The sequence below is a fragment of the Azolla caroliniana genome, unplaced genomic scaffold (genome assembly GCF_043228905.1).
Source record: "Azolla caroliniana isolate FFs.n. ecotype wild unplaced genomic scaffold, voAzoCaro1.0.p SCAF_1, whole genome shotgun sequence".
Classification (NCBI taxonomy): Eukaryota; Viridiplantae; Streptophyta; class Polypodiopsida; order Salviniales; family Salviniaceae; genus Azolla; species Azolla caroliniana.
Genome location: NW_028230436.1, coordinates 4,301,073 through 4,319,275, shown reverse-complemented (window position 1 = coordinate 4,319,275; position 18,203 = coordinate 4,301,073). Strand labels below are relative to the sequence as shown.

Sequence of the window (18,203 nt, the reverse complement as noted above, 5' to 3'; positions counted from 1 at the left end):
TTTCATTGATCTTCAAAGTAACGATGTTATTGACCGGAAGATTCACGATACCAATTACCTTTTCTATAGCATATGAGAAATAGACTCGAACATGATGGATACAACTATAACAACTCCATGTCTCTGAAGCTGAAGTTATGCAACTAGCCTCCCAAAAACCCGTTAGGGTCATTGCTAGGTTAGAGAAGAAGATTTTCCTAGATCCTAACCCTTTTTTGGCAGACCACGCATGACAACTGTGGTCATTTCAAAGTAAGTCGGTGGAACACCTTAATTGGGACCCGGTTAATTACGCATGGCGGTTGGTTGGAAGGGCCTCGACAAATGAACAAGAAAGTAGGACTCTCCTTTTTTTCAGTATTTTGTGGCCTATGGGAGACGCTCCTTGTTGCAACGCCATTCCATAAGTCCTGCTGCACAAAAGTATTGGGAGTCAGGTGCAATATCGCCTCAATATTTTGCAGCTTACTTGAAGAGTTTATGGAATTTACCATGTCTGCGGACAGCCATTTCTTTTAAGTGGTTATTACTTCATTATGCTTTACCTATAGGTTGTCATCTAAAAGGACAGGTTCAGGATTGTTATTGTGTGTGTTGCCAATTACATGAGGAGACTTTGAAACATTTGTTTTGGACTTGTATTGCAGCTCAAAAATATTGGGGAAGAATACTAAGGATGTTTTCTTGTAAATATAGAGGAGCAATTTTTACATGGGGAGCTGTTCTTTGGGGTCTTTGGGGGTCTTTGGATGTCCAAGTATCCATGTACGAGGGGGAGTAATGTGTGGAAGCATTGCGTGTGTTGGAGAATAGAATTGAAGCAGTTCTCCCAAATAGTTCGGGTGGTAAATATTTTAAAAAGTCTTTTGTTTGGAATATTGTCTCGATTAATGCTTTATGGGTGTGGTGGAAGTGTCGATGCAGCAAGAAATATGAAGGTATCGAGTATAATGTGGTGGATATGATAAAGATGTTCTGGGACAACTTGGTACACACAGTTAAGGGAGAGTACGATAATATTAAAGGACCAGCAGAAAAGGTGCATAAGAAAAGAAGAAAAATTCATCAGACATGGTGGCCAATACCTCTATGGATGGATGTGACATATGAAAACTATTGGAATTATGTGCCACCACGATGGTTGTTTCCTCGATGGACTATGAAGCAGTGTCATTGGACAGGTACCATGGACAAATGGTGAGCGTGGATGAAGTATTTATTAGTACTATTAGAATGGATAGTGAGTGGATGTAATGAAGCATTTCTATGGAGTGACATGGAGGTTTATGTTAAATATTCTTTATTATAACTTATTTCGTATTAGTTGATACATTTTCTTCTATAGTTGATGGAGGGTGTTGGATGAAGCATTTACTATAACTATTCAATGGTGGGGTTCATTTATTTTTCAAATTTGGGGAGTGATTTTCTCATTTTTCTGAGGATGAGTGGAGACAAATTCTTAAAAGGTGTTGTACTAGGAGGTATACATTTGGCATTAGGTTTGAATGTGAGTAGGTTGAAGGTGGAGAATAGAAGAGTGGTTTGGTTTTGCTCGGGGAAATCATCCTTATGGGGTTTTTTTTTTTTTTTTGCTTTGTGCTTGTGACAAAGATGGATGATGTTAAAGGATGTTGAAGCAGTTCTAGGGAGTGACAGGGAGGCTAGATTATGTTTCAATTACTTTTCAAATTTGGGGAGTGGTTTTCTCATTTTTCTAGGAAGGATGATTGGAGTCAAATTGTCAAAAGGTATTGTACTAGGATGTATACATTTGGTTGTAGGTCTTATGTATGAATGGGGAAAATAGAAGACTATTGTAAGATGCAGCTATTTTGTGTATGTTGAAAATGGAAAATAGAAGACTGGTTTGGCTTTGCTTGGGGAAGCCATCCTCATGGGAAAATCTTTTTGCTTTCTGCTTGTGACAAAGATGGATGATGTAAAAGGATGTTGAAGCAATCCTAGGGAGTGACAGAGAGGCTAGATTATGTCAATTACTTTTCAAATTTGGGGAGTGGTTTTCTCATTTTTCTGGGGAGGATGAGTGGAGACAAACTGTCAAAAGGTATTGTACTAAGATGTATACATTTATAGTAGGTTTTATGTATTGCTGACTATGAGCAAGTCGAATGTGGAAAATAGAAGACTGCATTAAGATGCAGCTACTTTGTGTACGTTGAAAGTGGAATTAGAAGAGTGGTTTGGCTTTGCTTGGGGAAGCCATCCTTATGGGGGAAAATCTTTTTGCTTCGTGTTTTTGACAAAGATGGATGATGTCAAAGGATGTTGAAGTAGTTCTAGGGAGTGACAGGAGGCTAGATTATGTTTCAATGACTTTTCAAAGTTGGGGACTGGTTTTCTCATTTTTCTAGGGAGGATGAGTGGAGACAAATTGTCAAAAGGTATTGTACTAGGATGTATACATTTGGTACCATGCCTTATGTTTTGCCATTTATGAGTAGGTTAAATGTGAAAAATAGAAGATTGTCTCAAGATGTAGCTACTTTGTGTACATTGAAAGTGGAAATTACAAGAGTGGTTTGGCTTTGCTTGGGGAAGCCATCCTTATGAGTAAATCTTTTTACTATGGGGCAGAGATGGATGATGTTAAAGGATGTTGAAGCAGTTCTAGGGAGTGACAAGGAGGATAGATTATGTTTCATTTACTTTTCAAATTTGGGGAGTGGTTTTCTTTTTTTCTTTTCTGGGGAGGATGAGTGGAGACAATTGTAGCACGTTGTACGTATAGCTAACTATGAGCAGGTTGAAGAAGGATGGTGTTTCACGATGCAACTTCTTTCTGTGGAGACAAAGTAATGGAAGACGCTAGAAGGCCGCCTTATGACCCTCATCTTGTGTGCTTTACCTATGAGGAAAGCGGGACTTCCGGTTCAGGTTATGGTTTCTAAAAATGCACTAATTTCAGGATATTACCAACAGGTGGCACTGTAGGAATGTTAATAGGCACAGAAACTCGCAATGGAATCATCAATAACAGGCTGCTAGAAGACAATATTGAGCTTGGAAAGGCTTTGTTGGATATATGCTATAGGTGGATAGGTGGATCATGGCTCAACAGAGATTTTTTTTGTGGTTTACTTGGTGAGGTATAAGAAATATTTTCAACTTTGATTTCGAGATACAAGGATGTGTGGGATGCACTGATTTTGGCCTTGAGAAGTTTGCCAAGGTGGCAGTGAAAGAGTGATTGACATGCATAGAAAATCACATTGAAATTATCGGTAAGAGGCTGTTAAAAGACAGTATTGAGCTTGGCAATGCTTTGTTGGATACGTATGCTATATGTGCCAATCTGGAAAAAAACACAAAAAACAGTCGATGATATTTCAGTTCGAGATGTAAATGATATTCTTGCAAAAAAACATGTTCTCTTGTGAAATGCATCTATTACAAGATATGTTGAGCATGGATCAGCGAAGATTGGTACTGTAAAGGTGGAGCAACAATTGAAGCATGAGCACAGTTTGAGAATTTATTGCTGGTGGAAAGAAATGGGTGATCCTTAGGATGGTCACGAAAGTAATGTTAATAGGAAGGATCAAGGTTTTCATTTCCAACAAGGACTGGATGTGGCAAAACGATGTAATTTAAAGAATGTTCTGCATGCTATGGTTCTCCTAAGTTGTGTGAGCATACAAGTGGTTCATTGTCTTCATGTATACGAGGTAGTTTCAAGATAATGGAGGGAATATAGAACCAGGTTGGAAGCTTGTTTGCTTAGGATATACAATACGTTGTGAAGCAATGGTTGAAGCTTCAATTGGACCTACGGTTTTAAGGTGATAGCATACATGTTGGAGCGATCACGAATAATTATACTTGCAAAGTCTTATGTAATGAAGGCAAGTTGAAGGTCGCCATTTATCACATATGATTCGAGGAGATATGATACAACGGCTTGCCATGTTATTGGGATATATTGAGTAGGATAAGAATGAAAATGCTATACAACTCTATCCTTGAAGGCCTCTATAAGGTGTCTAATTATTATGATGTCATTTTCTGGTATGATGAAAGTAGGCGGCAGGATCCATGGCTAGTCATTGGGATAGTCCTTTTTCCTCTTCTTTTTCATCTCTTTTGTAGTTTGTACTTGATAGGTTTTTTAAAACTAATGGAAGGATATTTTGTTTTGGAAAAAGAAAAACAACTCCATGTCTCTAGATATTTTTGTGCACTTGCATCCATCCGTTTATCTTGTTCAAACTATTAATTGATCTCTTACAACTCATAGAAGCTACCAACTTCTCCTCTTGATTAGGGTTGTATGGTGTACAACACCCTCGTCGTATGAGTGACTTCGAAAGAAACAAAGTCATTGTTTACTCTAAATTCAATGATAAATGGGTTGATTGGTACACTTTACATAGATGGGTAACATTTACTTCTTCGTCCCATATATTAAACACTCATTTTGCATACAATGTATTTGGGAAATCCATCCACATTGGATTAATGAGCTCATTATTGTGAGTTGGCAATTCAATTTAGAAATTGATATACTACATTTGATGTGACATTGTTGGGTATTGTGAAATGATCAATGTGTGCATTGTAGCAAGATTCACTTCATTTAGTTTCTTCGTGGCACATACTATGATCTACTTTTTGACACTAGTTGAAAATATATACGAGTATAGTTGGATTCATGGAGATTATGATAAAGCCACAACCTCAGGTTAACGAAGGAGGTAACTTGCATGTGGATACCATGGATTACAAACTAAGGAGGCACAATTTAAAATTCAATAACGATATCTTGTAAAATACAACAAATGTATGCGCCTAAACACATGTCAATCCTTTTTAGCACGTTCGTAACATGATAAATTATAATGATATTCTTCATGACATTTTAGCCAATGATATGTAGTTATGCTTGCAACTGCCATGTTTATTCATGGGAGATCACGTTATCACTTTTTGACTCGGATCATGTCATTATGGAACAATTCAAGTTGAAAGAATTTTCACAATTTCAAGCTAGGCACTAAAATCACTCAAGTGATTGGCCTGTTACAATGGTTCAAAAATGTTCGCGAGAAGATTGCACAGCTCGGCCAATTTGGTTCACAGAACTTTCTAAACCATACAAAATCATCTATATGTACAAATAGTTGCATTTGAAACGAAGCACATAACAAGTCATTACCAATCTCTTTTGCAGTTTCCAATGCATGCCTTCCAACTGTTTTGTGCTAGACCTCAAAGATCAAGAATAAGAGCTGGTAAATGTATGTATATGTACACTCACGCAATATGCATATGTGTGCCTTCTCTAACATCCGCTGAAATGTTTATCTCAAAGATGCTCGATCAATGTTGAACGAAGTTTCATCATCATGATCAGCTGCGGCAATCGATGAGCTACATTTAAAAACCTGAAAAAAAGAACCTTGCTTAATAGTGCTCTCTAACACAACCATATTTTCTTTGTTCCATATCTAGGCCTAGTTCTCAAAACTCAAAAAGGGCTTAATCCAAAAATTCTCTCAAGGACCATCTCAAAAAACCCTTTTAATATAGGGCGAGCGCCGTCGTTTCAACCTCTAAATCATGACAACAACAAAGAAAACAGGTGGAACTTTAAAGGATTTCATGTGCACGAGACTAGAGAAATCAATAACCGATAAGAAGTCATAGCTAACACTAACTAATGGCATTGCATTTTTGAAGAAAAAACCTGAAAAGCACAGACATACCTTCATCTCAAGAGTCCCAATACTTGTGTGTGTGTGTGTGTGTGTGTCCTTCATCTTGCCTAACCCTAATTCAAGCTTAAAACAAACATAATACAAATCTACCCCCTTTTGTTAATATTAACTCACTGTTCCATTAGTTTGAGCATCCATATTTATTTTTTATATAGAGTACCTTTTGGAAAAGATCAAGCTTATCTTGTGCAGCCCACAGCTCAAGAGAAATGTCACGAAGCTCTTGGGTCGACGAATCCAATGAATCCAAGGATGGTATGGCCACCTGAATGTGCATTTAGTTTTTTAATCGTCACTCACTATGTTTAGTTTCTCTACGTCAAAAAATTACTGCGAATACATGATCGAGAGACTGATAGAATAATATCTCTTACCAGAACACATTTTTCACCATCTTGGATCAGATGCACGGCTTTAACAGCATTATTATGACATCTATTTAGAGCAACGGCAACACGAATGATCGCGCACAATGCCTGAGTTCTCGTTTGTACCTGGTATTGGAAGTAGAATGAATCAGATCAAATCATGCATATTTTGAGGTTATATAGCAGTGGATTGGGAATGTTGGTTTAACCCTTATACCTCTGGAGGAAGCTGAGCAAATTCTTCATCCTTCTTACTGAGAACCTTCTTCCTATGGTACTTCACAAGCAATGCCATTATCTGGAAATAAAGAACAAACAAATTTGTTAGCGCATAATTGCTAGACCTTTTTGCTATATTTTGCAACTTATTCCCACCAAGCAAATTGCGTTAAGCATACATATTAACAAATGTGACCGACAAAAGTTTGATACAAGTTTCTTCAGGGCAGGAGATCTGAAAAAGGGCTTTAAGAAAGAAGAACAATGAAAAAAGATAAATGCATGTGTTGTATTTGTATTACATGCGTATTTTACTGTGTCTCACCTCCACTTCCATAGGGCTGTAGCCAACAAGAATGTCATTGTTCTGCACTTCACTTCACATAGAAATAACACCAGAAAAAAAGAAACAATGTCACCGTTTATTTTTTTCCAAAATAGATTATTTTCACACTGAGAAATTATGGGATGAAAAGCAACCTTGATCAAATAATTAGAATGATGATTATAGTCCCTAAAACCAATGGCCATGCCAATCGCATGCAGTGTGGCTGAAGCTTTCAACATTTCTGCATCAGAATCTTCCAAAAGACAGACAACCTCCGAGACATAACTAGGATCTGCTGTAGAAGAGCTTGCCTTTAAACCAGCTAGGATATCCTGCATATATGCATAGTATCCATTATTTTAAAATTCTCCTCCATTTACTTCCAAAGATTCTAGCATATATAAATGGACATTTGGAATGGTTTTAAAAAAAAATCTTTATTTTGTTCAGCCTTACCGCAGCTAGTTGTGCAGAATGTCTGGCAGCAAAAAAAGTCTCTTCGCTGTAGAATTTTTTCGCCAATCGGATTACAGAGTTCCATCTAATGATTGGCGAAACCTCATATCTCGGGAAAATCTTCACTAATGTATCTACAATAACCCCTTCCCTTAGAGCAGAAGGCAGAACCTTCATTTTATGAATACTCAGAGCTTTAAATATCTCTTCTAGCAGTAAAGCACCTCCAACCAAGGTCTCTGCTCTTTTCCCAAATGCTTTAGCCCTATGCTCATTATTCTTTGCCTTGCAAAGTTGTTGAACAATCCCTGCTAGTTCATCCTTAGTAAATTCCCTTTCCCGATACACCGATACACCGAGATGTGCTTGTTCAGCTATTAATAAAGTAGCATAACTACCTGAATGTGCATGATTGATTATTTGCTCAAGGCTTCCGATCGTGCTAGAGCTACCCACAACAACCTCACATCCAGCAGTTCTCACATGATCCACGATTCCGGATTCCTTCAACACATCACAGACATACTCTCTGATTTGTTCAAGCTGGGATTTTCCAACTACATCACTACTACCAACACTTGCATGAAATAGATCATCGATTCGTGCATGCCCTAGCTTAATCGATGCAGCATATATGAGCCTCCCTTCTTTACCAATCACAAACTCTGTAGATCCTCCTCGAATGTCGATAACAAGCACGATCTTGTGATATACAGGCAATGCTCTCAAGACACCGCGATAGATCAAGCATGCTTCTTCTTCATCGGTAAGAACCTCAACTTCTATACCTATCTTGTGAAGCATGTTGCTGAGAAATGCCCCCCTGTTCCCCGCATCTCTGATCGCTGATGTGGCGACGACCCGAAGAGAAGCACCATACGCAGATGCTAATGCAATGAATCTTTCCATTGTTTCAAATGCTCTTGCCTCAGCATCTGCTGTGATGAGGCCCCCAAGGTGGACATTCTCCTTTTCGGAATCCATGATGTGGAAGTCACCATTGGCCTCTGCTTTGGCCACAGTGATGTGAAATGTGCTGGTGCCAATATCCACCACTGCCACCACTATGGGCTCCGATGAATTAGGACCTGACATATATGTGTGTGTTTGTTAGGGTTTACTTTTCCTTCATTGACATAGAATGTTGCAACTTGCAATATATATTAGGGTTCTTATATCTTTCATTGAGATTGCAATATATTTGAGTTTTAATATTTACGTCACATACTTTATAGAGGTTGTTCCAACAATAACACATTGGAGTTTTACTTCACAGACAGATGGAATATTCCAGTGCATTAGGTTTTACTTACAGATGGAAATTCCAAGACAGTAAGGTTTTTTTTAATTCACAAAGAGAGAGAAGATTTCAATGGTTAATTTACTTCACAGACAGATGGAATCAGGTCACAAGTTACAACCCATTTTTTTCTTTTAGTTTTTGACAAAGATTTCATTTCTCCTTCTGGACAACCTTTTAGCTTTTTCAAACACAAACATGGGCAGCTTTCCTTGAAGCTGATAAAAAAATTGGGCTATGTTTCAAATTTTTATCAGCTTCAAGGAAAGCTGCCCATGTTTGTGTTTGTGTTTTTCTTGGTGTTCACGAAATAAACCCTTTTTATTTTCCAAAAATAGTAAAATTTATGCTGTTTGATTTCTAACCAAAAAAAAAACTCGGCTTTCTTTTTTTATTTTTTGGTTAAGCTTGGTCTTCTTACCTGAAGTATGACTGGCATGTCGAGAATGCAGAGTCTTGATCCGCCGTGAGTTATAAGAATTCCTTTTGACAGATTTGATTAAGGAAGAAGAAGAAGAAGATGGAAAATGTGTGATATGCGCAAAGTCATACTTGTAAGAATTAGGCGGATGAGCGGGAGGGTTAGCAACACTAAAATGAGGGATCCTGGGAGGTGCAGAGCCCTGGGCTTCAGCAAGTGAGGCAAGAGCTGCAGTGTAAGAAGGGAGAAGGAATCCATGGAGAGACGCAGAGGAGGAGGAAGAGGTAGGGTGGTGGTGGTGGTGGTGGTGGGTACAGATCCGCTCCATGTGGCGTTGCATGGATGGATCTCTGAGCGGATTAAGGAACCTGCTGTGTTGATGATGATCGTGGGGAGGAGGAGGAGGAGGAGGAGGAGAGTTAAGAGATGGCATTGTTGGAGATAGAAACAGAAGGGCGATGGCGATGGCGATGGGCGATGGGCGATGGGATATGGGCGATGGGATATGGGCGATGGGATATGAGCGATGGCGATGGGCGATGGCGATGGGCGATGGGCGATGGGCGAGAGAGACTGAGTGAGGTAAGAGTCAGGTGATGGCGATGGGCGATGGAGCTGCCAAGCGTCATGTGAGAGATTCACACGCCCTCCCTCTCCCTGAGTGAGGTAAGAGTCAGGTGATGGCGATGGGCGATGGAGCTGCCAAGCGTCATGTGAGAGATTCACACGCCCTCCCTCTCCTCCCTCCCTCCCATCATCATCAAATCCCACTCAGAACCTATTCTTCTCTTAATTCTATTTATTTCATTTTTATTTATTTATTTCATTTATATTTATTTATTTCATTTATATTTATTTATTTCATTTATATTTATTTATTTCATTTATATTTATTTATCTATTCATCCATTCCTTCGTTCATATCTCCGTCTTTTATTCTCTTTATTTATTTCTATAAAATTATATATTTACATATTTCCTCTTTTGATTTTTATTTAGGGAAAAGTACCGGGATACCCCTTTGGAAGTTCGTCTATTTACCAGAATACCCCTGAAAGTTCCAAATTTACCAAATTACCCCTATGTCCAAAAAATTATACTTTATAAAATAATTATACAACTCGAACTAGCCCTATTTACCAAATATTTGAGTGTATAATTACTTTATAAAGTTTAATTTTTTGGACATAGGAATAGTTTGATAAATTTGAAACTTCCAGGGGCATTCTGGTAAATAGACGAACATCCAAGGGTATCCTGGTACTTTTCCCTTTTATTTATTCATTCATTCCTTCCTTCATTGATATCTCCGTCTTTTATTCTCTTTTTTTATTCATTCATTCATTCATATCTCCTTCTTTTATTTATTTATTTATTTATTTATTTTATTTATTTATTTTATTTATTTATTTTATTTATTTATTTTATTTATTTATTTTATTTTATTTATTTATTTTATTTATTTTATTTTATTTACTCGTGGATTTTTATTTATATATTTACATATTTCCTCTTTGATTTTTGTTTATTTATTTACTCCTTGATTTTAATTTGTTTCTTTTGTTTGTTTATTTATTAACGTATTGATATTGTGAAATGCACATAAAAATGAAAGGGACACCACAATATTTATGATTTATTTACTCTTTGATTTTTATTTATTTATTTACTTTTCGCTAATTGATAAGTATACCTGGGCGTGGTGGCAAAGTGTGGTACAAATAGTGTGTGGCAATCTCATCTTCAGACTTCCTTTGAAAACCATGTAGGTACTTATTTGTAAGGTCATTGTGGGTGGGTTATAGTTTGGAAAGGCGAAGTATTGCTTCTTGAATGTGTTTGTTTTTGCACAATTCCATAAGAACATTTACGGCATCGAATTATCAATTGTCTAGTGGCAAGGGTTATCTGGAATTTTATATGCATAGTGTGGGCTTCTATAAGCAGAGTGTTGAAAGATCTGTTTCAATGGGTGTTTGGTTGTGTACAATCGAGAAATGCCATCTCCACATTTTGAGATAGCATTTGAGTATCTACGGATTGGGGACTATGGCATAAGTGGCAGATACGAATACCTTTGCTTTTTACGCTCAATATGGGGTTGAAAGATAGGCTCAACAGTTAAAAGACATATTGCTATGGCAATTTTCCTTATTGCAAACTTCCGGGAGTTGTTTGAGGAGGAAATATAGATCTATAAGATGGTGGGGCATCATATGTGCGTCATTTGCATTGACATTTAGCACTTGGGACTGTATAGCCCAATAACGATGGATGCATCTAGATAGAGATGAGGGATGTCATGAGAACACTCATGGATTGATTTTTTGGTGACCCTATAGGATATCATAGTCATCTTATTGTAATTTGACTTACCTAATTAACACATTACTATTTAGAGAGAGAGAGAGAGAGAGAATGAAATTGTGGTTGGTTGCAACCGTATTTTCACTAAATTGCATTAACTTCTCTACACTTTGTTTTTTCGCACGGATGAAGTTTATATGAGCAATATTTCTACGAGGTGCAAAAGTTTAACAGGCAATGCTAATGCCACTTTCAGGAAGCAAATGCATTTTAAAAGGTTATGGGATTCAATGCTCATTTTTAGGGAAGATGGAGATCACATAATATGGATGTATATTGTTCTTGTCATTTTGGGAAACAATGTCTACTAACTTTGTTTATGGACTCAGTTGATACAAATGTTGGTGGTATAGGTTACATTACATGCTTAGTTACAGTTTGGGAGCAGTAGACCATAAAAATCAGGGAGATATGGTGTACATAAATCAAATCGGCTATGATGTGAGCACAATGGAGTCTGTTGATACTCCTTTATCCAACAAAACTTTTCTATTTCTAATGGTTTTATAATACCAAGGCGTATCTCTTTAGAGGAAAAAGAAAAGGTCGAATTGATATTTCACTTAATATACAAGGGGTATTTTTCTAAATCTCCCTGAGTCCCTCCCATATAAACATATTGCTAAAGCTTATGCATTGTTATGTGGAAAGCTTCATATTCAAGTCTCCACGGATAGAATTTGCAAAACAACTCGTTTCCTCCTAAATACAATTCACCCATTTGAAAGGTCAATCAAACAAAATGGTGATCATGCATCATTTATCACAAAGTCCTCAACTTCTTGTCTATATACTTTTGTTAGCCAAATGATCTTTATAATCATCTAGTTGTAAGCTGCACATTTTTTGTAAGGATTTTACATTTGTAATAATAATTTTGCTAAGAAAAGTCACATTTCTAACCAATACTAGCAAGGTTCATTTGAAGATCTTACCACATACCTTGCTTAGTGTCCCTCATTTATCTAAATGTTTCATGTAATGCTCCATGAAACTAGGTAATGGAAGTCAATCTATGTATACTTTCATAGAAAATAAACAAACACAAATATGGTGAACCACATAGTTACATGCAGATATGGCTTATCTTGAAGAGTTATTTTGGAGTAGCTTTACATGTGTCCCTGGAGAATTATTGCAATCATGCACATCTCAAGCACTTATAACCCTATGGGAGGTTTTAAAACCATGTTAAATTTAGTGCCACATTCGAGATTCCTACCCATCCAACATTTGAAGGATGAAAATTATCCCAATAAAATAATCGTTTCGGTGAAGGACACAATGTGTATAGAGGTTCCCCATAACTATTAACGTCTCCACAACTGGTGCCATTAATTCCTTGACAACATGGTTCTAGTTGTAGGTTTGTAATACCTGCATAGAGAAACAACATATGAAAAGCTTCTAAGCTACTTCACTTTCAAAATTCCATGCCATTGTATTTAAACAAGTAACCTAATGTAAATCTCAAACCCAATGTTTGCGCGAGAGAATTTTAAACAATTGTTCAAGAATTAATTATGAACAAACTGGAAGTTCTACATTATCATGAAAGTGTCGTCTTTAGCAACATCTCACAACACCTCTATGAGAAACTAGATGTATGGAGACCCCTATACCCCTTTTGTGAAATAAAGCGAGAAAACATTATCATGTGCACCGGACAAGTGGTGTGCATATTTATTAAACACAATTATATATATAGTTGTCCATTCTTCTAAGAGCCAAAGGTCTTTAACACATCACTTACTCCATATTAAAATGCATGCCTCAATAGAGAACCTATATGGATAAGTATGATAAAAGAACAAATTCATTTGAAATTCATGATATGACGATGGTAACAAGGCACACTACAGTCTCTCTCTTCCAATGATCAAAATCAAGGTTTTCAATTCTAGATTATATTTATTACCTTTGCTGACAATAAATGCATTGTATAAGTCTATGAGGATGAACTTGGTGTTAATGTGACTGAATTGTAGAGATGCTACTTTGTTTGTGAGTTGTATGTTGTGAGGAATGCTTATTTCCGAATTCAACGTCTCAATGCAATAAGTGTAATCATTGGAAAATGTGAAGAATGGTAAGCAACCAATTGGTTCTAGATTTGTCATTGCTATTGCAGCAAATCCGAATTGATATAGTGCTTCTAAATCAATGCCAATTTGATTTATCACATTTGGAATGAATGTACTCACCTGTCAAGAATATATTAGCATAAACATAGATTGTCATGATATTTTGTTAAGTATATTCCCATATTTCACAAATAAAAGTAACATTCTTACTGAAGAATTAGGATTTGTGGCGAGAAACACCAAATACTCGGTACCGACCACAAGGGTGGCTATGGATGATTTTAAGAGATTTGATGATACGACTCCCTTATTGACAAGATCTTGCAGTTGTTGAACTTGGGCACTAACCTTAAGGAAATTGGGACTCATTGGAGAAAGTACACCAGTTCCTCCATATGCAAAATTGATCCCAAAATTCACATTACGAACACAAGACCTTATTTTTCTATAAGGAATTGGAGATGATACATTGAGATGGGAAGCTGCATCATATTCAATAATTGTGCACAGAATTTATGACAATGAGTTTGTTCAATAATGTTTGCCTGAATAATGTTGTTTCCCATCAAAATAGATTAGTTCTAGACATTGAAGCGAACACCAAATGTAAATGATAGTCAACATTTTGTTCATGTTTACAATTACACTATTCCACGTCCTAGACATGTTTTATAAATTGTCATATCTACCAAATTGGCGATCTAGAAGTCAAGTTGAGGCTTAAGATTTTGGTTGTAATCAAATAATATTGGCATGGAGATGTAATGGGGAAAAGTGTGAATGGTTTCTTGGCAAGTATATATGCCATGAAGTATTCTTTGATCTTAAGATTTTGATAGTAATCAATAGTATTCAATGCATTAGAGAACATGTTGATTCCTCATAGTTGGAAGTTTGGAGACAAAGGATGACTTGAAGGATCTTGGTGGCAAACATCCAAAACAATGTAAACATGAAGTTGGTTTAGTCATAGTATTTGGATTAGTCTTTTAAACAATTTATTAAATGGACATCCTTCAAAAGATTCTTTTTTTGTCACTATAATTTGTATAATTTCATGAACAAAAGCTTACGATAAAGTCGTAAAGCTTTAGGTATTCAATTGTAAACTCTACAATATGATGCAATTAACAAGCATTAATCTTTATAAATTTTGGAAAGTATTTCAAAAAGTGTAGTGATTGGCAACCTACATCATGAATGCTTATGCAAGAAAAAATAAACTAATGTGGTTACCAAGAAAATCAATGAAGATCATTCCATCTGAGAATCTCCCAGTGGGGGTGCCTGGCCAAGTTTTGCCATAAGGTTTGCGCCAAGCTACATTGTTTTTCACGCCTATAAAGTTAACTGTGAAATCGAATTTATCGGTATTTCCTGTATCTGCATAAGAGTCTCCAAATACAAATAATGCTTCATATGGTTTCTCACCATTAGTAAGTATTCCCTCTGCAACATAATGATACATACTATGAGATCAAGCATGGCCACTCACTCTATCCAACTCCAAACACAAACACGACAACATAAGAAATACTTACCCACTATAGAAAATGTTAAGATGAAAGACGTCACAAAGCAAGACATCATCCTATATATCTTCATAGTTTTTTTATCTTCTAATGTTATCTCGAACAAAAGATCATTGCTCTGAAAACATTTTTTAGTATATGGCCTTTTATACAGCAATATAACATAAAATAATTCCAACAATGTTTGTAGGATAGTGTTTTCTCCTCTTTTGCCACATAGTTGGCCTACATTTTGCATAGTCATGATTCAAGAATGAATGTTTCAAAGACAATTTTCATATTTTTTTGTAATTCCCTCCTAGGGCGTTACAAAAAATTCCATTCTTCATCTCTTCATGGGATTGGCTAGTTTTAAGCCTTGACCCCTGATGAAAGGCATTTGAAACTCCTAAAAGACCTACATGAAGCCAATATATACATATTGCTAGCATTCATTCACTCAAAACTATCTATATGGAATATTGCATAACTCCATTAGAGAAACTATACATAAGTTATTTTATATTGCAAAGCTTAGTAATTTACATAGATTTTACCATCCAAGCGAATTATGTTTATTTTCAAAATGAAGGGCATGCCTAATATGTACATGTGTAACTTGAAAATTGATGAAATGATTTATCTACATATATTGAATATTAAGCGTAGCCATAGGATTAACATTCCCACTAGCAAAAAAGAAACTATCGAGCTCGGTTGGTTAAATATATGCTACATAGTGCACCATAAAGAAGTTTTCTAACACCATGAGTAGTAATGGCCATTCTATTGGCTTTACCAATGTGGCTATCTACAATCTGAAAACCAAACTAACTAGTGGCCAAAACTTCACTGAGCGTCATTCTTTAGCAAAACCCAAATATGGGGGAGAAGAGTATCCTTCTTGGTTTTCGTGCATCGAAACTATATGTCTAGTTATTTTTGCTATAGCACTTGAATTGCTTATATCCACTTATTATGGGTTTGATTTCCATAATATTGTTGCATGTTAATTGCACAAGAAGTTATCTCACAATATGACAAACCTTTAGTTTTAGTTTCTCCCTTGAATGGAGATGTGTTCCAAAGTCAATAACCCAAAATGGAACCTTTGTCTACACTCTTTGAATAATTGGTTAACTTTGAAATATTTTAATCCTGGAGAATATGGTTTGAAGATGTGCAAGTTATCATCGATGGCAATGCCACTTGCCCCCATTGGCATGTATAGATAGACTTGAATGCTCTTATTTAAAACGAAATAGCAAAAACACATTGCGTGTAAAGGGATATTTAGACATCTCATCTGATACATCTAAAAACATCTCTCAAACGCTTGGGTGCACTTGTAAGGTTTGAACAACGCCCACCCCCCAACTCTTGAAAATTGAGATAATAGTATGCATCCTATTTAAATGTTTAAACCTTCACATTTCATGAAATAATAAAGATGATTGTGAGAAAAACTGCAAACATTCACTAGATGTTAAAGAACTAAACTTACTCATCAAGTATGAAGAAGCTAACACATCGACCAACATTGTGTGTCATTAATAGGTAAAACTAGGACATTAAACCTTATTGAGGATAATTTATAGGTATTATTACGTAAGATCTTAAAATAGCTCCTGGTGCGAAGTCTCCAACCTGGACCAGAATTGTGGAAATTGCTTCTTAGAGACAGAACTAAACTCTGGTGTCTGAGGAATGGCGGCCCTTGGAAGGCAAAGAAGTGGTGGTTGTTCAGTCCAGGCCTAAAGTTAAAAGAACCTACTAGCATGGAGGATAGGGTGGCCCGCACCATAATGAGGACCTGGTCAAGTTTAAGAGAGGGGTTGGTCTTAATGCAGCCAAAAACGATGGAGGAACAACTCCGTCAACCACTGTTTTGGAACCCCAGGATTAGAAATGATGACGGTATGATGCTTGGCCAGAAAAAATGCTTGCCATGGGGGCAAATGGTAGGGTACAATGTTAGTTCAGTAAGAGACTAGGAGGATTTCTAAAGGAAAAGAAGGGAGGGTCTGGTTGGTAGTCCTAGGTTTACTGGCAGGCTGGAAAAGGTGACCCATTTGATAGATAAGGTTGTTGATGGTCTAGCTAAGCTAAATGAAGAAGAGGGGGTCTGGTTTGGGTGGTTTGTAGGTGAGGGCGATGCACAAATTATCCGAGGCAGGTGCCCATCTAATGAGTATCGTTTGTGGGGCAACCTAAGTGTTGTGGCAGACAATGGCCAGTGGTTGGTAGTGCGAGTGGTAGTGTTGGAAGGTAAGAATTGACAAGTAAACCCGGACCCATGGAAGCTAGAATCTGATTGTAAGCTTTGGATAGTTGACAACAAGTCCTAATGTGATTTGGATTGGGATCCACTAGAGGTGTGGTGGCAAAAACCGGGAACGGACAAACTGGAACGGTTTTTCGAGTACACTACTAAGCTAGGAAGGCAAATCATTGGCTCCAAATCAATGGGTGCTGCTCTAACTCGCAATAGTTGGAAGGATAAAGGCATTTTTTATGACTTGTTGAAGTCGTTTTGGAGGAGGCTATGGGCCTTCGATATGCCGGAAAAAATAAAGCTTTGGTTGTGGCTTCTTGGTCACAAAGCAATACCGGTGGGGGAGTGGCTTAGGTGTCGTGGTGGTGAGGTTGGTTGCAAGATTTGTGGACACCCTTTGGAATCAATTCCTCATTGTTTTTGGAATTGCAGAGAGGCTATTAACATTTGGGATAGAAGTCTCAGGATAGTGGCAGCATGTGGCGTGAATCGGAGAGTTGTATGGGGATCCGTACAGGGGCTGAAGTTAACAGAGGAAGGCTAGGTTGAACAGTTAAACCCCCACGGTCATGGATTTATAGTGCAAGGTGGCAAGGTGTTTCAATGGGTTGGAGTTCGACCTGGCACTAACTCAGAATTTTTTGAAGAGATATGGATAATGGTGGCTTGTTTATTGGTCTGGCACATTTGGACCAGGCGTTGTAAGTTTGTTTTTCAACAACAAAAGATCCCTAGCGGTGAGGGGTTATTAAATATCTAGTTTGAGTTGGTATCTTGGCTACGGGGACGATGCGACTCGATTAAGGGGGAATCTGATGCAACTGAAAGAACTCGATCAAAGTTCTTGCTAAAATGGGGTAGTTCTCCTATGGTGGGCAGATCATCATCAGGGCCTCAATGGAACTACCAAGCCCCCCGGTGGTTGTTTCCCCCAATGGTTTCCATCAATGACTAGGTGTTGTAAATATGTACATATAGATATGGTACAAATTACTAGGTTATAGGTGTTATTTGGATACTTTTGTTGAAAATGAGGTGGGGACTATGTCCACTTTGGTGGGAAGGCCAGAGTGAGGGTTGGATGAGAGGAATTTTTGGTGATCTTCGATGTAATTTGTTTGCTAACTAATGCGAAG

The 18,203-nt window shown here is 37.2% G+C and overlaps 2 protein-coding genes across 2 annotated transcripts; both read right to left on the bottom strand.

Moving 5' to 3' along the window:
* Window positions 1-5,084: 5,084 nt before the first annotated feature.
* On the bottom strand, window positions 5,085-9,263 carry LOC147868462 (Ppx-GppA phosphatase). Its single transcript, XM_087339548.1, has 8 exons — window positions 8,831-9,263; window positions 7,110-8,197; window positions 6,806-6,985; window positions 6,651-6,692; window positions 6,324-6,404; window positions 6,113-6,232; window positions 5,899-6,003; window positions 5,085-5,405 (listed from the first exon to the last, which is right to left on the bottom strand). Exons 1-8 carry the CDS (start codon window positions 9,261-9,263, stop codon window positions 5,322-5,324), a joined length of 2,133 nt encoding a protein of 710 aa, XP_087195674.1. The 3' UTR covers window positions 5,085-5,321.
* Window positions 9,264-12,956: 3,693 nt separating this feature from the next.
* Window positions 12,957-14,749, bottom strand: LOC147868461 (GDSL esterase/lipase At5g03610-like). Its single transcript, XM_087339547.1, has 4 exons — window positions 14,518-14,749; window positions 13,630-13,763; window positions 13,116-13,401; window positions 12,957-12,982 (listed from the first exon to the last, which is right to left on the bottom strand). Exons 1-4 carry the CDS (start codon window positions 14,747-14,749, stop codon window positions 12,957-12,959), a joined length of 678 nt encoding a protein of 225 aa, XP_087195673.1.
* Window positions 14,750-18,203: the final 3,454 nt, after the last annotated feature.